We start from the raw sequence: 19309 nt of genomic DNA, 5'->3' as shown, positions 1-19309 counted from the left end.
GTTCAACTCCTCTGTTACTTTAGTTCACGATCTAAGCTGCGACGAGTGAGGGGATGCTGAGGGGAAGCAGTGAATTCTCCTGGCGGGAGTGAATGAAAATTGGAAAGGGGGTAGTCCAGCCTAGGTGACAACTCGTGCTCCCTGGTTGCTGGCCAAATGGAGGATTGGCAGAAGTCTTGGGGATAAGCTGCACACCCGATCTTTTCAGAATTCAGGTGCAACCAGGAACAGGGCTAAATCCCTTACCTTGTGAGGGGGAAGAATGAACAATTTTAAGAAGGGGAGAGATACCAAGTAGAGGAGCAACTAGTCCTGCCCGCTCCTCCATGCACGAAGGGAAAGGGATAAATCAGCGGGACTATTCCCTCTTACTCTTGCACACCTTCCAGCTGGGAGGTTAAAATGTATCCAGCACTGGCAAAGGCCTGGGAGCAGGTTCACCTCCCGGAATGTTCTCTCCACTAGGGAACAGGTAACACGTAATAACCTGGAAATTGAGAAGATACAAAGCAGCGCTTAAGCTGTTCCAATAGAGTTCTCTAACTAAAGCTCCTTGCTAGAACACCATGGTGAGTGAGTTCAGGTTTACAAAATAAATTCAGGATCAGCACAGGTAGGAAGAACAGATGGAAGTTTAATAAATATGATTTTTTTTTAAATGAGATATGAAATACATATGGAGGCAGGAGGCCGGTCAGCCCATCATTTCACCCATCCAGAAAAGGTATATATTTCCCCTATCACAGCAACCAGCTGTTTCTTAAATCATTTAAGGTTTTTGCCTGCGCTATCTCATTTGGATGTTTATCAATCTCTGCTTGAAACCTTCTGTTAACAGTCCAAGTTTTGCCTTTTACTTGTTTGAATCCTCCTCTTGTCTTTTATCTTGAAGTAGTGTCCTGGATTTACATTTTCTGTGCTGTTCACTATCTTGTGTATCTCTATCAGGTCCCTTCCTGGTGGCCTTTCAGGGCTGAACAATCCGATTTTCTCCAGTCTTTGCTCGAAGCTCAGGCCCCCTGCCACTAGGGATTAACACTTTTATCCCTCAACCAACACCACTAAATCAGATTAACTGGTCACATATCCCGTTGCTGTTTGTGAGACCTTAACGTGGTAAAATGGCTGCCTCGTTCACCTGGGATACAACAGTGACTGCACTTCAAAAAAGGCGCTATATAAATGCAAGTTCTTTCTTTCCTTCTTGTGGCTTTTCATAAACGCACTTGGAGAAGACACATAAGAGTCGATGTTACGAGTATGCTCTACCGAAGGGGAGTCTTGCGTGCCAACTCCGCACATCGTGCAATCGCGGTCCGCGCACCTGCCATTTGCCCACACGTTTGGCTGCTGCATGAGGCTCCCTTGCCAGTGTCCCTTTCAATACCCGTCCTCTATACCTCGATGTCACAGTACAAGATCAAAATCCATGTCCTCGGTGCAGATCATTTCAGGATCCAGAAACTCGTCCCCCAGTTTCTTCCACCAGGGCCAGCGTGTGAACTGCAGCATCGTGTTGTGAGACTGCTTGGCCCTGACTGCTACAGGAACGGACCTGCTGTTAAACACCTCCGTATCCTTCTTTGTGGCCTCCTTTAGACCTGGAGCGTCTGTATGTAAAAAGATTTTAAAAAGCCAGTTAAAAAATAGGAATACAGGCGACTACACAAGGCAAGGAGTCAAAATTGTCCAGTTCATCAATGTTAGCAGAACTTCAGGACCGAAGATGCTGGGGACATACTGCAGATGCATCAGGATCGGACGGAAAGAGAAAAACAGGTTAACATTTTGGGCTGAATCCTCCCCTCGCATAGGAACAGGAATAGGCCATTAAGCCCCTCGAGCCTGTTCCGCCGTTCAATTAGATCATGTCTGATCTGTACCTCAACCCCGTTTACCCTCTTTATTTCCATATCCTTTCATACCCTTACCTAACAAAAATCGATCAATCTCAGTTTTGAAATTTTCAACTGACCCCCAGCCTCAACAGCTTTTGAGGGGCGAGAGCTCCAGATTTCAATTACCCTTTGTGTGAAGAAGTGCTTTCTCACATCACCCCCCCTGAACGGCCTCAAACCTCTCAGTCCTCAAACTCTGCCTATCTCATTGATGTGCGTATATAGGCCTACCCCGCACAAAGGCCAAACTCAAGCTCTCCCCCGGAAAAATTATTAAAATCACAAACGGGCCGCACCCCAATTTAATTTTTTTTTTAAATCGCGTGGACCAGACCCGAGTTAATACGCTGCCTTTTCTTTCAGACCCTGCCTGGTTTTTCACTCCCAACATTTTCTTTTTATTTCAGCTTTCACTGTTTTTCTTTTTACTGAAGGTTGCTTAAGACTCACTGTGAAACATTTGTAATTTGTCACAACAACAGTCTGCAGGCAATTTAATAAAATAAAACTCAAACGGACATTTTAAGCTGTTATTCGCTGACAGTAAATCACTGTGACATGGCAGTGAGGGTAATCAGGAGCGCAATGATGATGAAGTTGTGGAAGTGGGTCATGAATATGGTATTGCAGCAACAGCAGTCAAATACAGCAACTCTCCTGCACATTCTGTCTGATGTAAATCTAATCTGAAGGTTGTCTTATGGACTTTAAACAGAAGTGCCTCATGTAGCAGCAGCTCTGACTGATAAGATGACTGACCCCCCGGTCACGAGGCCACAGGCTCGAGTCTTTGGGCTGCACTGCCATTCAAGCTCACTGGCTCGGTTGAGTGCCTTTTTGACAGGTCTCAACCTGGCTGCTGGATGAAGGCGCGTTCATGCAACCTTACAGCACAGAAGGAGGCCATTCGGCCCACCATACCCGCGCCGGCTCTCTGAAAGAGCTCTCCAATTAGTCCCACTCCCCCGTCGCCCAACTGGTCATCGCTCGTGCGTCAGCCTCGGGTGTCGGCAAGCTATTCAACATGGGGGAAGGGGAAATCAGAGCCTAAGATGATGACGACCTCGCCCAACAACCACACGTGTGAGAGTTTCAGCCAGGCTCGCTGGGTGGGGGGGGGGGGGGGGGGGGGAATCAGGAGCATAAACCCTGGCTGATTAACCTCCCCCAAACCCAAAGGCGCTCCGACCAACTGGAGCGTCCCTACAGGGGTCCAGCTGAGATCACCTAGGCAGCAGAGTCCAGGTATCGAACTTGCCACCTGCTTTTTCTGGCTCAGCTACTTACCCACCAAGCTCACCGAGCCATTGGAGTGACCTGCATCGCAAATTCGTTTAAAAAAAAAACGTGCTTTGTTCTCTGATTTGAGAGGATGCTCAGGAAAACTGTTCCTAAGCCTCTCCCAAGTCCATTCTTGAGATAGTGCTCAGGAGGTAATTGTGGCCCTGTGTGTGCATTTTGAAATCTGTAAAAAGACACTCAGTGCTCACAGGGTTAACAGATATCCCATCAGCCTACTTACTCATCAGTAGCTCAATGTCAGTGTTGATCTGGGCGAGCAGTGCCTCCTGCCGCTGCTCTGCCTTTCGCTCCAGGTTCCTCCTCATGAGGTACTGACCCAACATCTCCTGAGCCTGAGAATGGCATTCGTTTGTTCTCTCTTCCGACACTTGGGGAACCTGAGAGCAGACATGGGTTAGAGTGTTGTGTCCAGTTTTGGCTGCCTTACTTTAGTATCCAGTACGCACGGCGAGGGGTCCTTTTGTTATGGTCCTTGAGACACGCTATTGTTTACCTAGGTGTTGGGCACTGATGGGGCTCCCCAGATTATAGGGGATGTAGGGTCCAATGACAGGAGTGATCGGTGATGCACCGTAGATCCAAAGTTTATTAGTCAACACAAAGCCTGTATTTGAAAGATAAACAAGATATGTAGAGGCAGTTTCCCAAAGATTAGTTTGGAAATGTAATTATAATATTTAACAATAAAAATGTACAAGAAAATCAATGGATCCTTTACAAATAAACACCAGGTATTGTAACACAGTCTACAGTAGTGATGAGTACGAATCTTTCAGACCTCTCTGAATCTGAACTTTTGATTTGCGTACCAACTCTTGGCTGGGACACTATGGCTCCTAAATGCACAATCTCAGTTACCTAAACCGCACAGGAAGCTGTCTTTGAAACCATCTAAACTAGGGCCATTCGGGATTAATCCGTTAAATGTTGCTAAGGGGGATTGTAGTTTATAGAGGTATTAATATCACTGCTCATTTTTCTCAAGGGAAGTATGGGAGGCAATTTATGTTTGTTAAAGCACGAGATCAACAGGTAGTATGGGAGGGAGTCCATAATAGAATAATCAGACATGGACTCTGGATAGAGTGGGCTTGTTGGATCGAAAGGCCTTTTCTCGTTCCATACTTTTTTTATGTTCGAAAATACAGTGAAACCTGTAAATTAGGGATAAGTAAGGGTCTTGTAGCAGGTGTCCTTATTTTCAAAATGGTCACTACGTACAGTAAACTGGATGAGCCAAATATTCCAGGATTGGCTGTATCTCCTGCAGAGTTCCTTCTTTTTTTGCCCTCACCTGGGATTGTGCCTGATTCGGGAGTCCGGCCAGCGGGATGTGATATCAGTTCATTTTGTGTTCGTTGCTTTTCCCAGTTCATTGCCATCCTGGGGTCTTTTTCCATTGAGGAAGGGATGTCCTGATCCTGGGATCTGCTATGTCGGCAGCCTGCACAGGGCTAGGTGGCTGCTGTAGGGCCGGAGTGCCTGGGAGATCCTAGCCAAATTGGGGATGGATTAATGTCCTGCAGACCCCTGTCTGGGATCCCCACCCTCCATGTGCTGCAGTTGCTAATGTTTGAAGTTCTGGGGGATGAGTAGGGGGCTCCTAGCTGCTCATCAGTACCTGACCTACTGGTGGAGTGAGATGTGGTGTTGCCCGGTGCAGTTCCTAGCTTTTGTGGAATGGGGAATTCTTTACCCAGCATCCATAGTGACAGAGAAACCACTCTATCCTTGGGATCGAGCTGTGCATGCAGTCAATCCAAGAGGTAGGGCAGTTTCTCTGCCGCTACGGATGCTGGGTGAAGAGAACTCCATTCCACAAAAGCCGTTTCTTCCTACTGCCGCCTCACGGTTACCTGTTTGTCCTCCGTTTTAAGTTGTAAATGGACAATAGTGCATTGAACGCTGTCTGTAGTTTGTAATTTGTGAGTGTCCGTGGTTTCAAGGTGCATCTTGTATCTATTGCAATGTAAGTTACTTGGGACTGTCAATAAGTGTCTGTTTTTTATGGGTATCCTTTTTGTACAGGTTTCACTGTATGAAATCCTGAAATTTCTGACATTTGGGAGATGAGGCCACAGCTCTGGTGCAATATACTCACCGGATGAAGTTTGACATATTCTTCTACTTTAGCACGCAGTTCTAGCCTCCGTGTGTCTGTGAGTCCCTTCGATCCCTGCCAGGGAAGGATACCTGTTCTCAGGTTTCGACGTCTTTGTAAGAACTTCAAGACCTGCAACCAGAAAAACATTTCATGAACTCTTTCTGAAGCTCTAGTTCTACACTGGTGGAGTAATGTCCCTTCTCAATAACAATTCAAGGGATAAACAACATTAAATTCCCTGACATTAAATTTATTTCCATTGTACAGGATCCCCAATTCAAGTACAGAATTCCTTCACAGTCACTAAATAGGATTCCCAAGCTGAGCATAAAATACTACCCAGTAGTCTTTTCTCAATGCAAGCATATTACACGTCCAATCAATCCACCGACGTCTAATTAGTCATTTTGAGATTTTAAAGGAAAAATGCCATATCATTTTCCTGGGTGTACATTATCCAATGTTTTATCCTTTTTTTAAAAAAAACATTTCAGGTTATGACACCCTCTTTGTTACTCCCATTTCCTGGTCCCTCCAAGCCACATACCAGCTGCAGATGAGGGGACAAACAGGGACGCTGTTCTTAAACCACCACTCGGAAATGTCTGCGAGCAGATGCTCGGTACTGCACAGGTACAACCCTCCCTCCAAACGTTATCATCTTTCCTGTGACCTCTACTCCACACCTCCCCAGTGCAAAACCCGGTGATCGTGGAGGTAAATTGTGCATGTGCCAATCACCTCACGGCGCGGTGAAATGCTGCTCCAACATTACTATTCTGTACTGGTTTTTCAAAAGCACTAAAGTTTTAACTTTCAACCCATCAGGAAAGCACTCACAGCCCTCTGGATAACAACAGCTGCCTTGAATTCCTTAAGGGCCTGCTTCTGTTTGTGGAAGGCCCTCCTCTGCCTGTACCCATGCCAGACCTTCTGAATCAACAGTGCTGACTGCTCTTTCTCTTCCTGTAGGTATCGGTCCATTTCACCTGCAGAGAAGATGACAAGTATTATTCTGTGCATCAGGGGAATTGGGACCAGCAAAAGGACACGTGCAAGACATTCTAAATATTTTTATGATGATCCTCCAAAAAGTACACACAGGATCAAAGCAACAATCCGATTGAAATGCTACTGAACAATAAATCAGTAGGAACATATAATATATATCTCCCTGTAACATGCAGTAAAATAATCCCGTTGCAGTTTTGCATGAAACTGTGCATTAATTAACACACTGACATACATTAAATTAATATATGATATACGCAGTGCATTGTGGCAGTGAGTGAGCTTTATTAAGTATCCGGGTTTATGAACGATCCTGGGGGCCAATTGCAGGATGCTGTTGTGCTTGCCTGTTGCATTAGTCCCATGTGCATTTTGGTTGCGTCACTGGGGTCTGACGGTAAGCCAGTTTGTTTTTTTTTCGCAGTAGTAGGATGTGGAACACGCTCCAGGTGCTTGGTATGTAACATATATGGGGGCTGCAGTTGATATGCCTGCCAATTACGGGTCAGGAACAGATTACTGGATTTTGAAAAACTCATCACAGTTTAAGTCATATGGTACAATACTGTTTTCCAAATCTCGCCTGATACACATTGCCTATTTTCCACATCCAAAGACTGTACTATCAGTCTGATTTCCGCGATAGAAATGCTAAAAACAAGAAGGAATCCTTAAAATTACACATCATTAGGAACAACATAGCCTGCTCTGAGACATGTCAAAGGGTTGAAATAACATTAAATAAGCATATCTGCCGAGGAGTAACCCAGCTCCATCAAAGGCCAATGCCTAGTGCGAATGAAGAGCCCTGAATTGGGCAAGATCCCCAATGTATCTGAAGTATCATGCAATGTACCATAACCCAAGAGAACTTGTAAATTTTGCTGAATTCAGAGTTTCTCGAACCCATTTATACGGCTCGTTTCAATTGCATGCTTTTGTAACTTGTTCCGGACCCATGCTACCCTTTGGCTGAAAATATTCTGCCTGATTTACTTTTAGAAATCTGCATGTTCTTTGCTGTTCTCCTAGCTGAAGGGGGCTCTAAAGAGTCACAATCTTCAGTGCCCCTCCCCGAAGCCCTCCCAAAGGACAACAATTTGCCTTTATGCAGTATCGCTCACGCAGAACAATAGCTCAGAGTACGTTACAACGAGGAAAGGAGGGTGGCGAGCAGGTGACGGAAAAGGTTAAAGGAGAGGAGAAACTGAACAAAACCAACAGGTTTTTAAGAGGGTTTTGAAGGAAGAAAGAGGTAAGCAAGGTTAAGCAGTTTTGGACCCCAGGGGTGTGAGGACAAAGATACCAAATTTTTGAAAAGTCATTTACTTGCAGGGACTATTTCCAGTAAGCTCAGCTGCCGCTGTCGAAACTCTCGTAAAGCCCGGTGCCGCCGGAGCAGTAGCTGGTGTTTGAGCTCCTCCTCCTCTCTCTTCTTTTCCAGTCGCTGCATTTCCTGTTTGCGTCTTGCCCTAAGTAGCATTTCACGTGATTACAATCAATTCTCAGCAAACATGGCCAGAGTTCCGTACAGATACTAAATGTACCACGGAAGACAGATGCAAGGGACATAGGAGCAGGAGTAGGTCATTCATCCGTCATTCCACTGGATCATTTACCTGCTGTTTCTCCATATCCCTCGATACCCTTACCTAACAAAAATCTATTGATCTCAGTCTTGAAAAGTTCAGTTGACCCAGCATCCACAGCCTTTCGGTGGAGAGTTTTCCAGATTTCCTCTACCCTTTGCATAAAAAATGCTTCCTGATTTCCCTCCTCACTTTATAAGGGCCTTTAGAAAAGTTTGCACCTAGATAAACATTTGGCTATTTTTTCATATATAAAATACAGAATTTCCTACATTACAACAGTGACTACACTTCAAAAGTACTTCATTGCCTGTGAAGCGCTTTGGGATGTCCTGAGGTTGTGAAAGGCGCTATTTTTCTTCTTTTAATTTCTTGTTCTTAATGCCTTACCTACAGAATTAAATTTCAGCGAATAAATGTAAGCTTGTTGCCTAGTGCTTATATTCTGCCTTAACTGTTGTTCTCTCTTATCATGTGTCTCTAGTCTTTCTCTCTCTCTCTCTCTCTCTCTCGCTGCCTTGTCTCCCATTTCTCTATGACTCAGGTCTCCCTTCTCTCCTTGCCTCTCATCTCTCTGTTTCCCTACTGGTCCTCTTACTCTTGCTGTCTCTCACCTTTCCTCTTTCTTGGTCTTGTCTCTGTCCCCTAAGACTCTTCTCTTTTGCTTGCTGCCTTCATCCAGCAGCCAGACTCCTTCATAAATAAAAAGCTAACTAGATGCACAACAGCAAGGACTCGTATCTGGTCCAAAATCTCAGTGACCTCCTTATCCTGCTTCTTTCCATAGGATATTACGAACATACAAACAACGACGGACAGGAGAAGACCCTCTGGTCCGTCCAGCTTTCCCACACAATTGTGATAGCTTATGCATCACAATATATACCCACCCCCCCACCCCACCCGAAACCATGTGATCTCCTGGGAGAGGAGGAAAATCAGATAACAACCCAGGCCAATTTGGGGGGGAGGGGTGCGGAAAAATCTGGGAAATTCCTCTCTTAGGCGATCGAAATTGGTCCAGGAGATCACTCTGGCCCTGATAATTTTATGCTGTACCTACCTTAATGTCTATTGCCTATGTTAATGCCTGATGTAAGCTGTACTACTGTACAGGACAGCTTCACCAAATTTACTGACAAAATCACATCGAAAAATTGACATGCACCAGATTTATATGCACCAGCCTACAGCTGGGGAAGTCAGTGGGCTACTAGTAAGGGACCACTGACTCCTCAGAGCAAATCCTGTGGCTCACAGCACACGGTTAAAAGAGTAAACCATACACTGTTGTGCTATTACATTGCTCAACATGAACTTCTCCTAGCATATTTCATGTGGTGTTGCTCATAGCAAGTTAGATAATACTGTTTTATAAGGACAAGTGTGTTACACCATATAATGCATAGCATATTATTTTGCTGCTAATGTGGAACAGTTTTTTTTTTGAGGTCACAAAGTCTAATTGTTGTTAAGTAAACACAGATTCGGGTCAATCAGAGTTTAATTGCTGTTTGATGAGGATAACTAGAAAGTGCTTGTAAGTTTCAGGCTCCGGGTCAATAATTGGCTTTCTATTTTTAAAAAAAGATAATTTTGCATCTGTAATAAAGTGTGACATCTGGTGTGTGACAGGTGCTTGTGGACGACCCGTGGCATTGGTGTTTGTAAATGAAATGATACACTGTTTAACAAGGACAGGGGTGTTATACAACATAATGGAGATGTATTATTTACAGCTGAGATGAAGCTGTATTTTCAACTGCCTAGGCCCTAAGCTTTGGAATTCCTTCCCTAGACCTCTCCACCTCTCTAACTCTCTCTCCTCCCTTTAAGATGCTCCTTAAAATCCACCTCTTTGACCAAGCTTTTGGTCACCTGTCTTAATATCCCCTTGTGTGGCTCGGTATCAAATTTTGTTAGATAACGCTCCTGTGAATGTCTCCTTGGGACATTTTACCATGTTAAAGGCGCTATATAAATGCAAAGTGTCATTGCTAATTTAAGGCACAAAGTATAATTGCTGTTAAGTAACAAGGATACAAAATTGGCTAAGGGACAGAAAGCATTGAATAGTGGTGAACGGTTGTTTTTCAGACTGGAGGGAAGTATACAGTGGTGTTCCCCAGTGGTATTAGGACCACTGCTCTTTTTGATATATATTAATGACCTGGGCTTGGGTATAGAGGATATAATTTCAAAGTTTTCAGATGACATGAAACTCGGAAATGTAGTAAACAATGTGAAGGACAGTAACAAACTTCAGAAGAACATAGACAGACTTATGAAATGGGCAGATACATGGCAGATGAAATTTAACACAGACGAGTGTGAAGTGATTCATTCTGGTAGGAAGAATGAGCAGAGGCAATATAAACTAAATGGTACAATTTTAAAGGGGGTGCAGGAACAGAGATACCTGGGGGTGCACATACACAAATCTTTGAAGGTGACAGGACAAGTTGAGAAGGCTGTTAAAAAAGCATATGGGATCCTGGGCTTTATTAATGGACATGATGTGGAGATGCCAGTGATGGACTGGGGTTGACAAATGTAAGGAATCTTACAACACCAGGTTATAGTCCAACTGTTTTATTTGAAAATCATTTTCATCAGTGTATCATTTCATTTTCAAATAAAACAGTTGGATTACAACCTGGTGTTGTAAGATTCCTTACATTTATTAATGGAGGTATAGAGTACAAAAGCAAGGAAGTTATGCTAAACCTTTATAAAACACTGGTTAGACCTCAGCTGGAGTATTGTGTTCAATTCTGGGCACCACACTTTAGGAAAGATGTCAAGGCCTTAACATATATGTTTAGTTATGTGGGGAGATTGAGAATGTTAAGGGGAGATTTGATAGAGGTGTTCAAAATCATGAACAGTTTTGATAGAGTAAATAAGGAGAAACAGTTCCCAGTGGCAGAAAGGTCGGTAACCAGAGGGCACAGATTTAAGATGATCAGATGATCAGCAAAAGAGCCAGAGGCGACATGGGGAAACATTTTTTTACGCAGCGAGTTGTAACAATCTGGAATGCACTACCTGAAAGGATGGTGGAAGCAGATTCAATAGTAACTTTCAAAAGTTAATTAGATAAATATTTGAAGTGAAAAAATTTACAGGGCTATGGGGAAAGAGCAGGGGAATGGGACTTAGAATTTAATTCTATGAATGGGACTTTTTGGATATCTCTTTCAAAGAGCCGGCACAGGCACAATGGGCCAAATGGCCTCCTCCAATGCTGTACGTACTATGATACTATGAAGTAAACATAGAAGCATAGAAAATAGGAGCAGGAGTAGGCCATTCGGCCCTTCGAGCCTGCTCCGCCATTCAATATGATCATGGCTGATCCTCTATCTCAATACCATATTCCCGCTCTCTCCCCATACCCCTTGATGCCTTTTGTGTCTAGAAATCTATCTAGCTCCTTCTTAAATATATTCAGTGACTTGGCTTCCACAGCCTTCTGTAGTAGAGAATTCCACAGGTTCACCACCCTCTGAGTGAAGAAACTTCTCCTCATCTCAGTCCTAAATGTCCTACCCCGTATCCTGAGACTGTGAAGTATTTGAGGTTCATTATATATAAATATATGTATTCATTAAATAAGGGGGCTGTTGAGGCTTTAAATAGGTTGTGGTGGTGATTTATTATTAAATAAAGTATAGATTTCACTTTTAAAAGGTTTATATTTCTCCCTCAGACAAAAACACTGAAATGTATTGATGATTAAAATCTAGGTAGCTCTAGGCGATTTACAATAATTATAATAAAAATGCTTATGAGCCAATCAGTTGGAAGAAACTACCTATGATGAATAAATTTGCCTATAATTACGTGACATAGACATGTGTGACACACAAAGTGTGACTGACAGAAAATGTTTGTGATGGCTGCCATTTTTTATTATATTTAAAAAAGATATAAGCAGGAAATTCCACCTTGTAAAAGAGCAGAAATCTGACTTATTGTAAGCAACATCATGGTAGACTGCTATGTCACCCATACTACAACAACAACAACTTGCATTTATATAGCGCCTTTAACATAGTAAAACTTCCCAAGCCGCTTCACAGGAGCGATTATCAAACAAAATTTGACACCGAGCCACATATGGAGATATTAGGGCAGGTGACCAAAAGCTTGATCGAAGAGGTAGGTTTTATGGAACAGCTTAAAAGGAGGCGAGAGAGGTAAAGAGAAGGAGAGGGTTAAGGTGGAAATTCAAGAGCTTAGGGCCTGGGCAGCTGAAGGCACGGCCGCCAATGGTGGGGCGATGAAAATCAGAGATGTGCAACATCCTTTTCCAAGTCATGGATTCAAAGAATCTATACAGGTATTTGTATATAGATTTTTAAATGGGGGATAGGAGGATCAAAAGCTTTACCTGAAGCTCCTTTGTAAAGTTGTCACTACTTTTGGAAGCTTCTTCATCCGCTTTCTTGTCTGATATGCTCTCCATGCTGCTTGGATCACGCATGCAGCTCTGTAGAACCTCTAAAAACACCAAGATTTATGCTTTTATTGTTAAGTTAACTTGCTTAAACTTCAAACAGTAAGAAAAAAAGACAAGGGTGAGAAAAGGCCACTAAGCCCAACAAAGCCATCCATCCATCCAGCGTTCCAATTTGTCCGGCCTAGCATCTAAATTCCCCTAAAGTTTTCGACTTCACTACTTTACCCAGTAAATTGTTCTAAACTTTTGTCACCCTTTTTTCTGAAGGTAAAAAAAAAGAATGACAGCCAGGTCATAGAATCTTACATCACAGGCTATTCGGCCCGTCGTGCCTGTGTTGGCTCTTTGAAAGAGCAATCCAATTAGTCCCACTTTCCTGCTCTTTCCCCATAGCCCTGTAATTTTTTCCTTTTCAAGTATTTATCCAATTCTCTTTTGAAAGTTACTGTTGAATCTGCTTCCACCACCCACAGTGCCAAAAATAAACTGCTGGAATGTAGGATATTTTTATTCTCACAGAACCATCGATTCTGTGCCACTGATTAGGTTAATAATGCTTACCTGCTTCTCTGCTCCTTGGGTGGACCCAGCATAGAGCAGTTCCAATAGTTGACTCAGCTCCCTGTCAAAGCCTCTTCCTGTCCACTGCTTGCTCAAGAGAGGACATAAACCTGGGAAACAAACCACTGACAAATTATTTCTCAGACATTCCTTGACAGCGACTTTCATAGGAATTATTTTTTTAAATGCAAAGCATAATGCAGGAAATTACAAATTATCTGTTTTATTACCTATAAAAATACAAATTCTTTCTTTTTTTTCTTTGTATTACAAAAGTTATTATTTCAATGTGCCCATGGTATTGCCTTTAGCTCGAGGCTATGTTGGTTCCAAGCATGACGGTACAAGGGGCTGTGTGTCATAATTAAATACTAGTTTAAAGCATCAAAGAGTAATAGGACCATGGGAAAATTCAGGATCAATTGTTTTTTTTGATTCGTTCTTGGGATATGGGTGTTGCTGGCAAGGCCAGCATTTATTGCCCATCCCTAGTTGCCCTTGAGAAGGTGGTATTAAGCTGCCTTGTTGAACGGCTGCAGTCTGTGTGGTGTAGGTACTCCCACAGTGCTGTTAGGTAGGGAGTTCCTAGTGACAATTCAAGCTAACAATCCAAGTCACTTTGAAACAAAGATGTTCATGACGCACAGGCAAATAATTACAGTCAGCAGTATTTGTGTAAGTGGCTCCACAGACCAATGCACAAAGTACACTGATGGGCACATTGTATGATACAGCACAGAAGGAGGCAATCAGCCCATCGTGCCTGAGTCTATGCCGGCTCTTTGGTAGAGCTATGCAATTAGTCCCACTGCCCCTGCTCTTTCCCCAGAGCCCTGTAAATTTTGTCCCCTTCAAGTATTTATCCAATTCTCTTTTGAAAGTTACTATCGAATCTGCTTCCACCATCCTTTCAGGCAGTGCATTCCAGGTCAAAACAACTTGCTGCGTACATTTTATCCCCTTCATGTCGCCTCTGGTTCTTTTGCCAATCACCTTAAATCTGTGTCCTCTGGTTACTGACCATTATTGTCTTGTATATGCTGGTTGACTGTTCTGAAGGGATGTCTTAAAAGTTTGTTATGCTGCACTGCGTGGCACTGGAAATTACCAAATTCAGGTTTCCTGATTAACGTCATGTTCCTTTAATCTTCGCTTCAGGTTATTCTTGAAACATTTCCACGGAATCCCAACCACCAACCCCTCCTTTCTCATGCCATCAGAATATGGCTTTAGGAGAAACATTTGTCTCGTGTGCAGACATGTTCGACCCGCCAAAGCTGCACCTGTAAACCCATGCTGTAGTCGCGTTGGTTCACCGCAGCACTTCAGTGTTCATCACCCTGCCTTGCCACTTAATTTTCTCAAGAACGTATGTGCCTCTGGGTGAATCTTTGTAGCTGATTCACTTACCAACGGGAAAGATTCAGGGATTTGCAGCCATATCAAATTGAGGACGAGTGCACTGTAAAACTGCAACTTTGCCTTTAGCTTCAAGCCGTTGCTCCCCTTCCTCTTCTCACTACCCCCAACCTCTCCCCAGTCTGCCAACTACTCCAGCCTGAACACTTATCAGTTTGCATTTTGTCCTGTATTGCCTTCTCCAAACTCACCTCTTTCAAGAGAATCACTTCTTGCTTTCTAGATTACAACATAGCAAAAGGCTGCTTGGCCCAACCAGTTTTTGTTGGTGGTTATTTTCCAGACGAGTAGTAGTCCTAATCTCATGTGCCGGCCCTGTTCTCATATCCCTTTATTCCCCTTTCCTTCAATCACCTATTTAATCTATTCTTAAATGTTGATATGGTCTCTAATTCTAGTGAGACTCTGGAATGCACCCCCTCTGCCAATCACACAATTGCCACTCACATTGTTAACAGTTCCCTTTCCTCAGGCTCCTTTTCCACTTCAAAAGTGCAGTTATCATCCCCCTCCTCAAATAACCCCTGCTTGACCCATCTGTCCTATAACTGCCCCATCTCTAACCTCCGCTTCCTTTGTAAGCATCTTGTTGCCTCAGAGCTCTGTGCCATCTCCTTGTTCAAATCCCTCCAATTCAGCTTCCACTCATGAAGCAGCACTAAAATCACCCTGGCCAAAGTCACAAATGACATCCTCTGTGACTGTGACCACGGTGCATTATCTCTCCTTGTCCTTGACCTTGCCACGGCGTTTGACGTGGCCGGTCATGCTGTCCTCCTCACCATCGCCCAGATCCGTAGGATTGCCCTTGCATGGTCCCACTCCGACCTGTTCAGATGCAGTCAGCACATCTTCAGCAATAGCTTCTATTCAGTTTTCACCACCGTCACCTCCAGAGTCCCCATAGGATTTATTCTTCGTTCCCTGCTTTTTCTCATTTATATGCTGCCCCTTGGTAACATCATTCACAGGCACATATTCAGCTTCCATATGTGCTGACGGCACCCAGCTCTATTTATCTATCGTTTCTCTCAGGCCTACAGCAAATGCGTGCTGTCGGACAGCCTATCCGATGTTAAATCATGGATGAGTTGCAATTTCCTTCAGCTGAAAGGCAGAATTACCGAAACCATTGTTCTTGGCAGCTGCCACTTCAATCTTCCGACTTTGACCTCCTATGTAACCCCCTTCCTTTCACCTCCGTCCCTTTGGTGGCAGAGCTTTCAGATGCCCTGGCCCTGCTCTTTGGGACCCACCCCCCACCTAAACCCCTCAACTTCCCTCTCTTCCTTTAAAAATCTTTGCAAAACTCATCCTTTGCCCAAGTCTTTGGCCATAGCTCCTAAGCACTCTCCCTTGGCTTGTGTTCTATTCCTCATTACTATTCTGTAAAGTGCCTTGGGATGCTTTGCATGTTAAAGTGCTATGTAAATGCAAGGTGCGGATGGTTGCATGGGCAAGTTAGCACAGGTGGCTACAGCTGTAGATTTTGGCAAATGATAAGAGAAGTGTTTGTAATCCTAGCTCTGAAACCTGGATGAGTGGCGATCTGCATGCCTCCGAGAGAAAGCAGGGCATGAGACAAGCCCATTCCTTCACATAGATTGTACCCCTCGGGAAAGAGGAGTTGTGGATTTCAGTTTCAGCTGTAATTACACATAGCACCATACGAGGCGATAGACAAATCCTGCTGGGTGGAGATGGGAGTGTATGTGTACAGTTGTGATGAGGATGGATATGTGCTATAAGTTTAACTCTTCAGTTTCAGAAATTATGAAACGTTATGCACAATCTATTATTACTGCTAGAAGTTCACTTGTAGGGATAAATGTTACATGTATTATGTAGAAGCAGCACAGCCCCTACTACAATTTTACTGGGGAGTTGACTGGATTGAGTTAGAAAGTGACTTCCAAATCTAGACTGTGCAAATTGTGCTGCATTTGGATTTTTCAGGATTTGGGTTTTTTGGATCAATTTGATTCAAATAAATTCTAAAGTTAATCTGTGTAACTCCTTCCCCCAAACCCCGATACATTAAACCAGCATACTTAAGTTTTAATTTGCTTCCCATAATTTCACACTGCTTCCTTTTACAGTCAAAATAGTGTTGAAACTGTGCAAACCAGAACAATGAAGGAAAGAAAAATAGGATCCATCAAAAACGATTCCCAAACAGCAAGACAGAATATCCAGTATGAGCTCCAATACCAAGAGGAGATAGGAAATCTGATAAAAGGACAGAAAATCATTCCTTAGAGAGCAGGTTTCACAGATTCCTCTGTACCGAGAGCACACAAAGAAATTAAAACCCAAGTAGGCTGGGCTGGGCTGGGCCAAGAACACAAAATCTTGAGTGTCTCCACAGAATTATGAATATTCAGCACAGGTCATGTTTTACTCCAAATGCCGCAGCAGATCCATTCAAGAAACGATTTGCCAGGTCAGCATTCAACAAAGTGAAGAGCCCCCCCTCCACCAATACATTGTCATTCATGCATCCTATTTAGCTTACGTAGCCTGGACCACTGAGACTAATAATAGCAACATTTTAATTTACAGAGCCCCTCATCTGGTTATAATGTCTCAAAATACCTTACACAATTAACTACTTTAGCATCTGGCCGTTATGTAAGGAAGTGGGACCGCTGTTGCGGAGGCAAAGAGATATTCTTCCGAGCTGGTGCAATGTATTCAGTGCTCCAACACTCGGTTACAGTCAATAGGATTGTAATCCACTTGCCTGGATGAGAGGAGTTTCAACAGCACTCAAGAAGCTCGACACCATCCAGGACAAAGCAGCCCGCTTGATTGGCACCCCATCCACCACCCTAAACATTCACTCCCTTCACCACCGGCGCACAGTGGCTGCAGTGTGTACCATCCACAGGATGCGCTGCAGCAACTCGCCAAGGCTTCTTCGACAGCACCTCCCAAACCCACGACCTCTACCACCTAGAAGGACAAGAGCAGCAGGTACATGGGAACACCACCACCTGCACATTACCCTCCAAGTCACACACCATCCTGACTTGGAAATATATCGCCGTTCCTTCATTGTCGCTGGGTCAAAATCCTGGAACTCCCTTCCTAACAGCACTGTGGGAGAACCTTCACCACACGGACTGCAGCGGTTCAAGAAGGCGGCTCACCACCAACTTCTCAAGGGCAATTAGGGATGGGCAATAAATGCCGGCCTCGCCAGCGACGCCCACATCCCATGAACGAATAAAAGAAAAGGCTGCTGGTTTGCAGCCACGACTTCTTCCATACAACAATCTCCCATTTTCAACTTTGGCTGTTGGGGTACCTACCAGCGGAGACCAAGTATCACCTGTGAAGGGAGGGAGGGAAAACTTAGAAGGACATGTCGCCCCAGGCATCTTAGCTGGCCATCCTCTCTGCCAGGTATGTAGTAGAGGGGGAAATGAAATGAGAAAAAAAAATGAAGCGTCCCACAACAACCTGTTTTTTCTCTTTCAGACACAGACTTTTCAGTTTTTCTTCCAGATTTCCAGTGTTCGCAGATCTTTTTCCTTCAAACAGCACAGCAGTGGTCATGGGAATTTGGACCATGAATCAATTTAAGCTCACAGCCATCTTAGTGTGTCTAAATTGGCAGTGTCATGTTATTCTGAGTTGGATCACACTTATTCCAGTGCCAAACGAGAACCAAAAGCTCCTGCTATTTATCATGGTAAACGGAGCCATTTTGCAGAGTGACTCCTGCCTCCTTTGTCAATACAAAGAGGGGACTCTACCCCTTGATCCAGCCATCCCAGAAAGGTAGGATTCTGTAAGCTAGATAGCTACAGGCTGAAGTAATAATATAATGCCTTTCATGCTGAAATGCTTCCAACATCACAAAAACCTCTCCAAGGCCTTTAATGAACTGTTGCCATGTTAGCACCAGAACTGAATAAAAATGAATGTGTGGCTCACAACAGGCCCCCGAGACTGCTGGCTAAAAGGTGGTTTTGGAAATCAGTCAGGAGAGCTGTTCAAATCTGGTCAAAAAAGTACACAGAGGCTTGCAAAGTCAACGTGACATGTCAAAAAAAAAAATCTGTTTCAACAAAATTTACTAAAGTAAAATTCTGTTTACAGTTCCTCTAGACCCATCTTTTGTTCCTTTACTTGTTCCATTACCACCCTCCTTGCCTTGCACCAACATCCTTTTTGTCATTTAATCACTCCTGTCCTCCACCCCATCACACACCATCCCTTTTGTTCTTTCCTTCACTCCCCACCCTTTCCCTGGCTCTGTATTTGCTTAAAAACTGTTTAATCTTCAACTTCTTCCAGTTCTGATGAAAGGTCATCGACCTGAAACGTTAACTCTGTTTCTTTCTCCACAGATGCTGCCTGACTTGCAGAGCATTTCCAGCATTTTCTGTTTTTATCTCAGGTTTCCAGCCTCCCGCAGTATTTTGCTTTAGAAAATTTATTGACAGATTGGCTCCCCTGCAGTAATGCTGTATTGATTTTAAGCATTCACGGTGCTCTTTCTAACATATCAGTGCAACATTTCAATAAATCTGAATGAAGCTTTTACGAAGTTAGAGAAACAGATTAAGAAACAACCTTCTTCTCATGCTATAGGACGTTCAGGTAAATTTAAGAGCGAGCGAGCTTGTATTTACATAGCAACGTACCACATCCTCAGGATATCCCAAAGTGTTTTTTTTTTAAAAAGTGCAGTCACTGAATGTAGGCAAACAAATTTATTTTTAAAAAAAGAAATTGAGCAACCTTGTTGGAAATACTTTTGTTCAGGAATGCTGCTAGCTGTCCTCCAAGGTTAACCTACGCCAAGACAGGCTTAAAAAGTTGAGCTATAAAGAAAAAAAGATTACAAATGCTGAAAATCTGAAATAAACACAGAAAATTTGGGAAACACGCAACAGGTCTGCTGGTATCTGCAAAAAGAAACGGTGGGTTAAGGCCAGTTCTGGTGAAG

At 43.6% G+C, this 19309-nt stretch overlaps 1 protein-coding gene across 2 annotated transcripts in view; it reads right to left on the bottom strand.

Annotated features, from left to right (window-relative positions):
• Nucleotides 1-614: 614 nt before the first annotated feature.
• iqcb1 (IQ motif containing B1) overlaps nucleotides 615-19309 on the bottom strand; it is a 52693-nt gene continuing 33998 nt past the window's right edge. The window contains exons 8-14 of one of the 2 annotated variants that reach the window (XM_067987058.1): nucleotides 12931-13040; nucleotides 12301-12410; nucleotides 7645-7787; nucleotides 6145-6293; nucleotides 5302-5433; nucleotides 3421-3577; nucleotides 615-1610 (exon numbers count right to left, since the gene is read on the bottom strand). In XM_067987058.1, the coding sequence (XP_067843159.1) occupies nucleotides 1408-1610; nucleotides 3421-3577; nucleotides 5302-5433; nucleotides 6145-6293; nucleotides 7645-7787; nucleotides 12301-12410; nucleotides 12931-13040 (1004 nt within the window). In that variant the 3' untranslated portion in view covers nucleotides 615-1407. Of the gene's footprint in view, nucleotides 1611-3420; nucleotides 3805-5301; nucleotides 5434-6144; nucleotides 6294-7644; nucleotides 7788-12300; nucleotides 12411-12930; nucleotides 13041-19309 lie in introns of those variants that run through there. The other variant, XM_067987059.1, reaches the window with a different exon arrangement.

Source organism: Heptranchias perlo, chromosome 7 (genome assembly GCF_035084215.1).
Source record: "Heptranchias perlo isolate sHepPer1 chromosome 7, sHepPer1.hap1, whole genome shotgun sequence".
Taxonomy (NCBI): domain Eukaryota; kingdom Metazoa; phylum Chordata; class Chondrichthyes; order Hexanchiformes; family Hexanchidae; genus Heptranchias; species Heptranchias perlo.
This window is presented reverse-complemented; position numbering and strand designations above follow the sequence as displayed.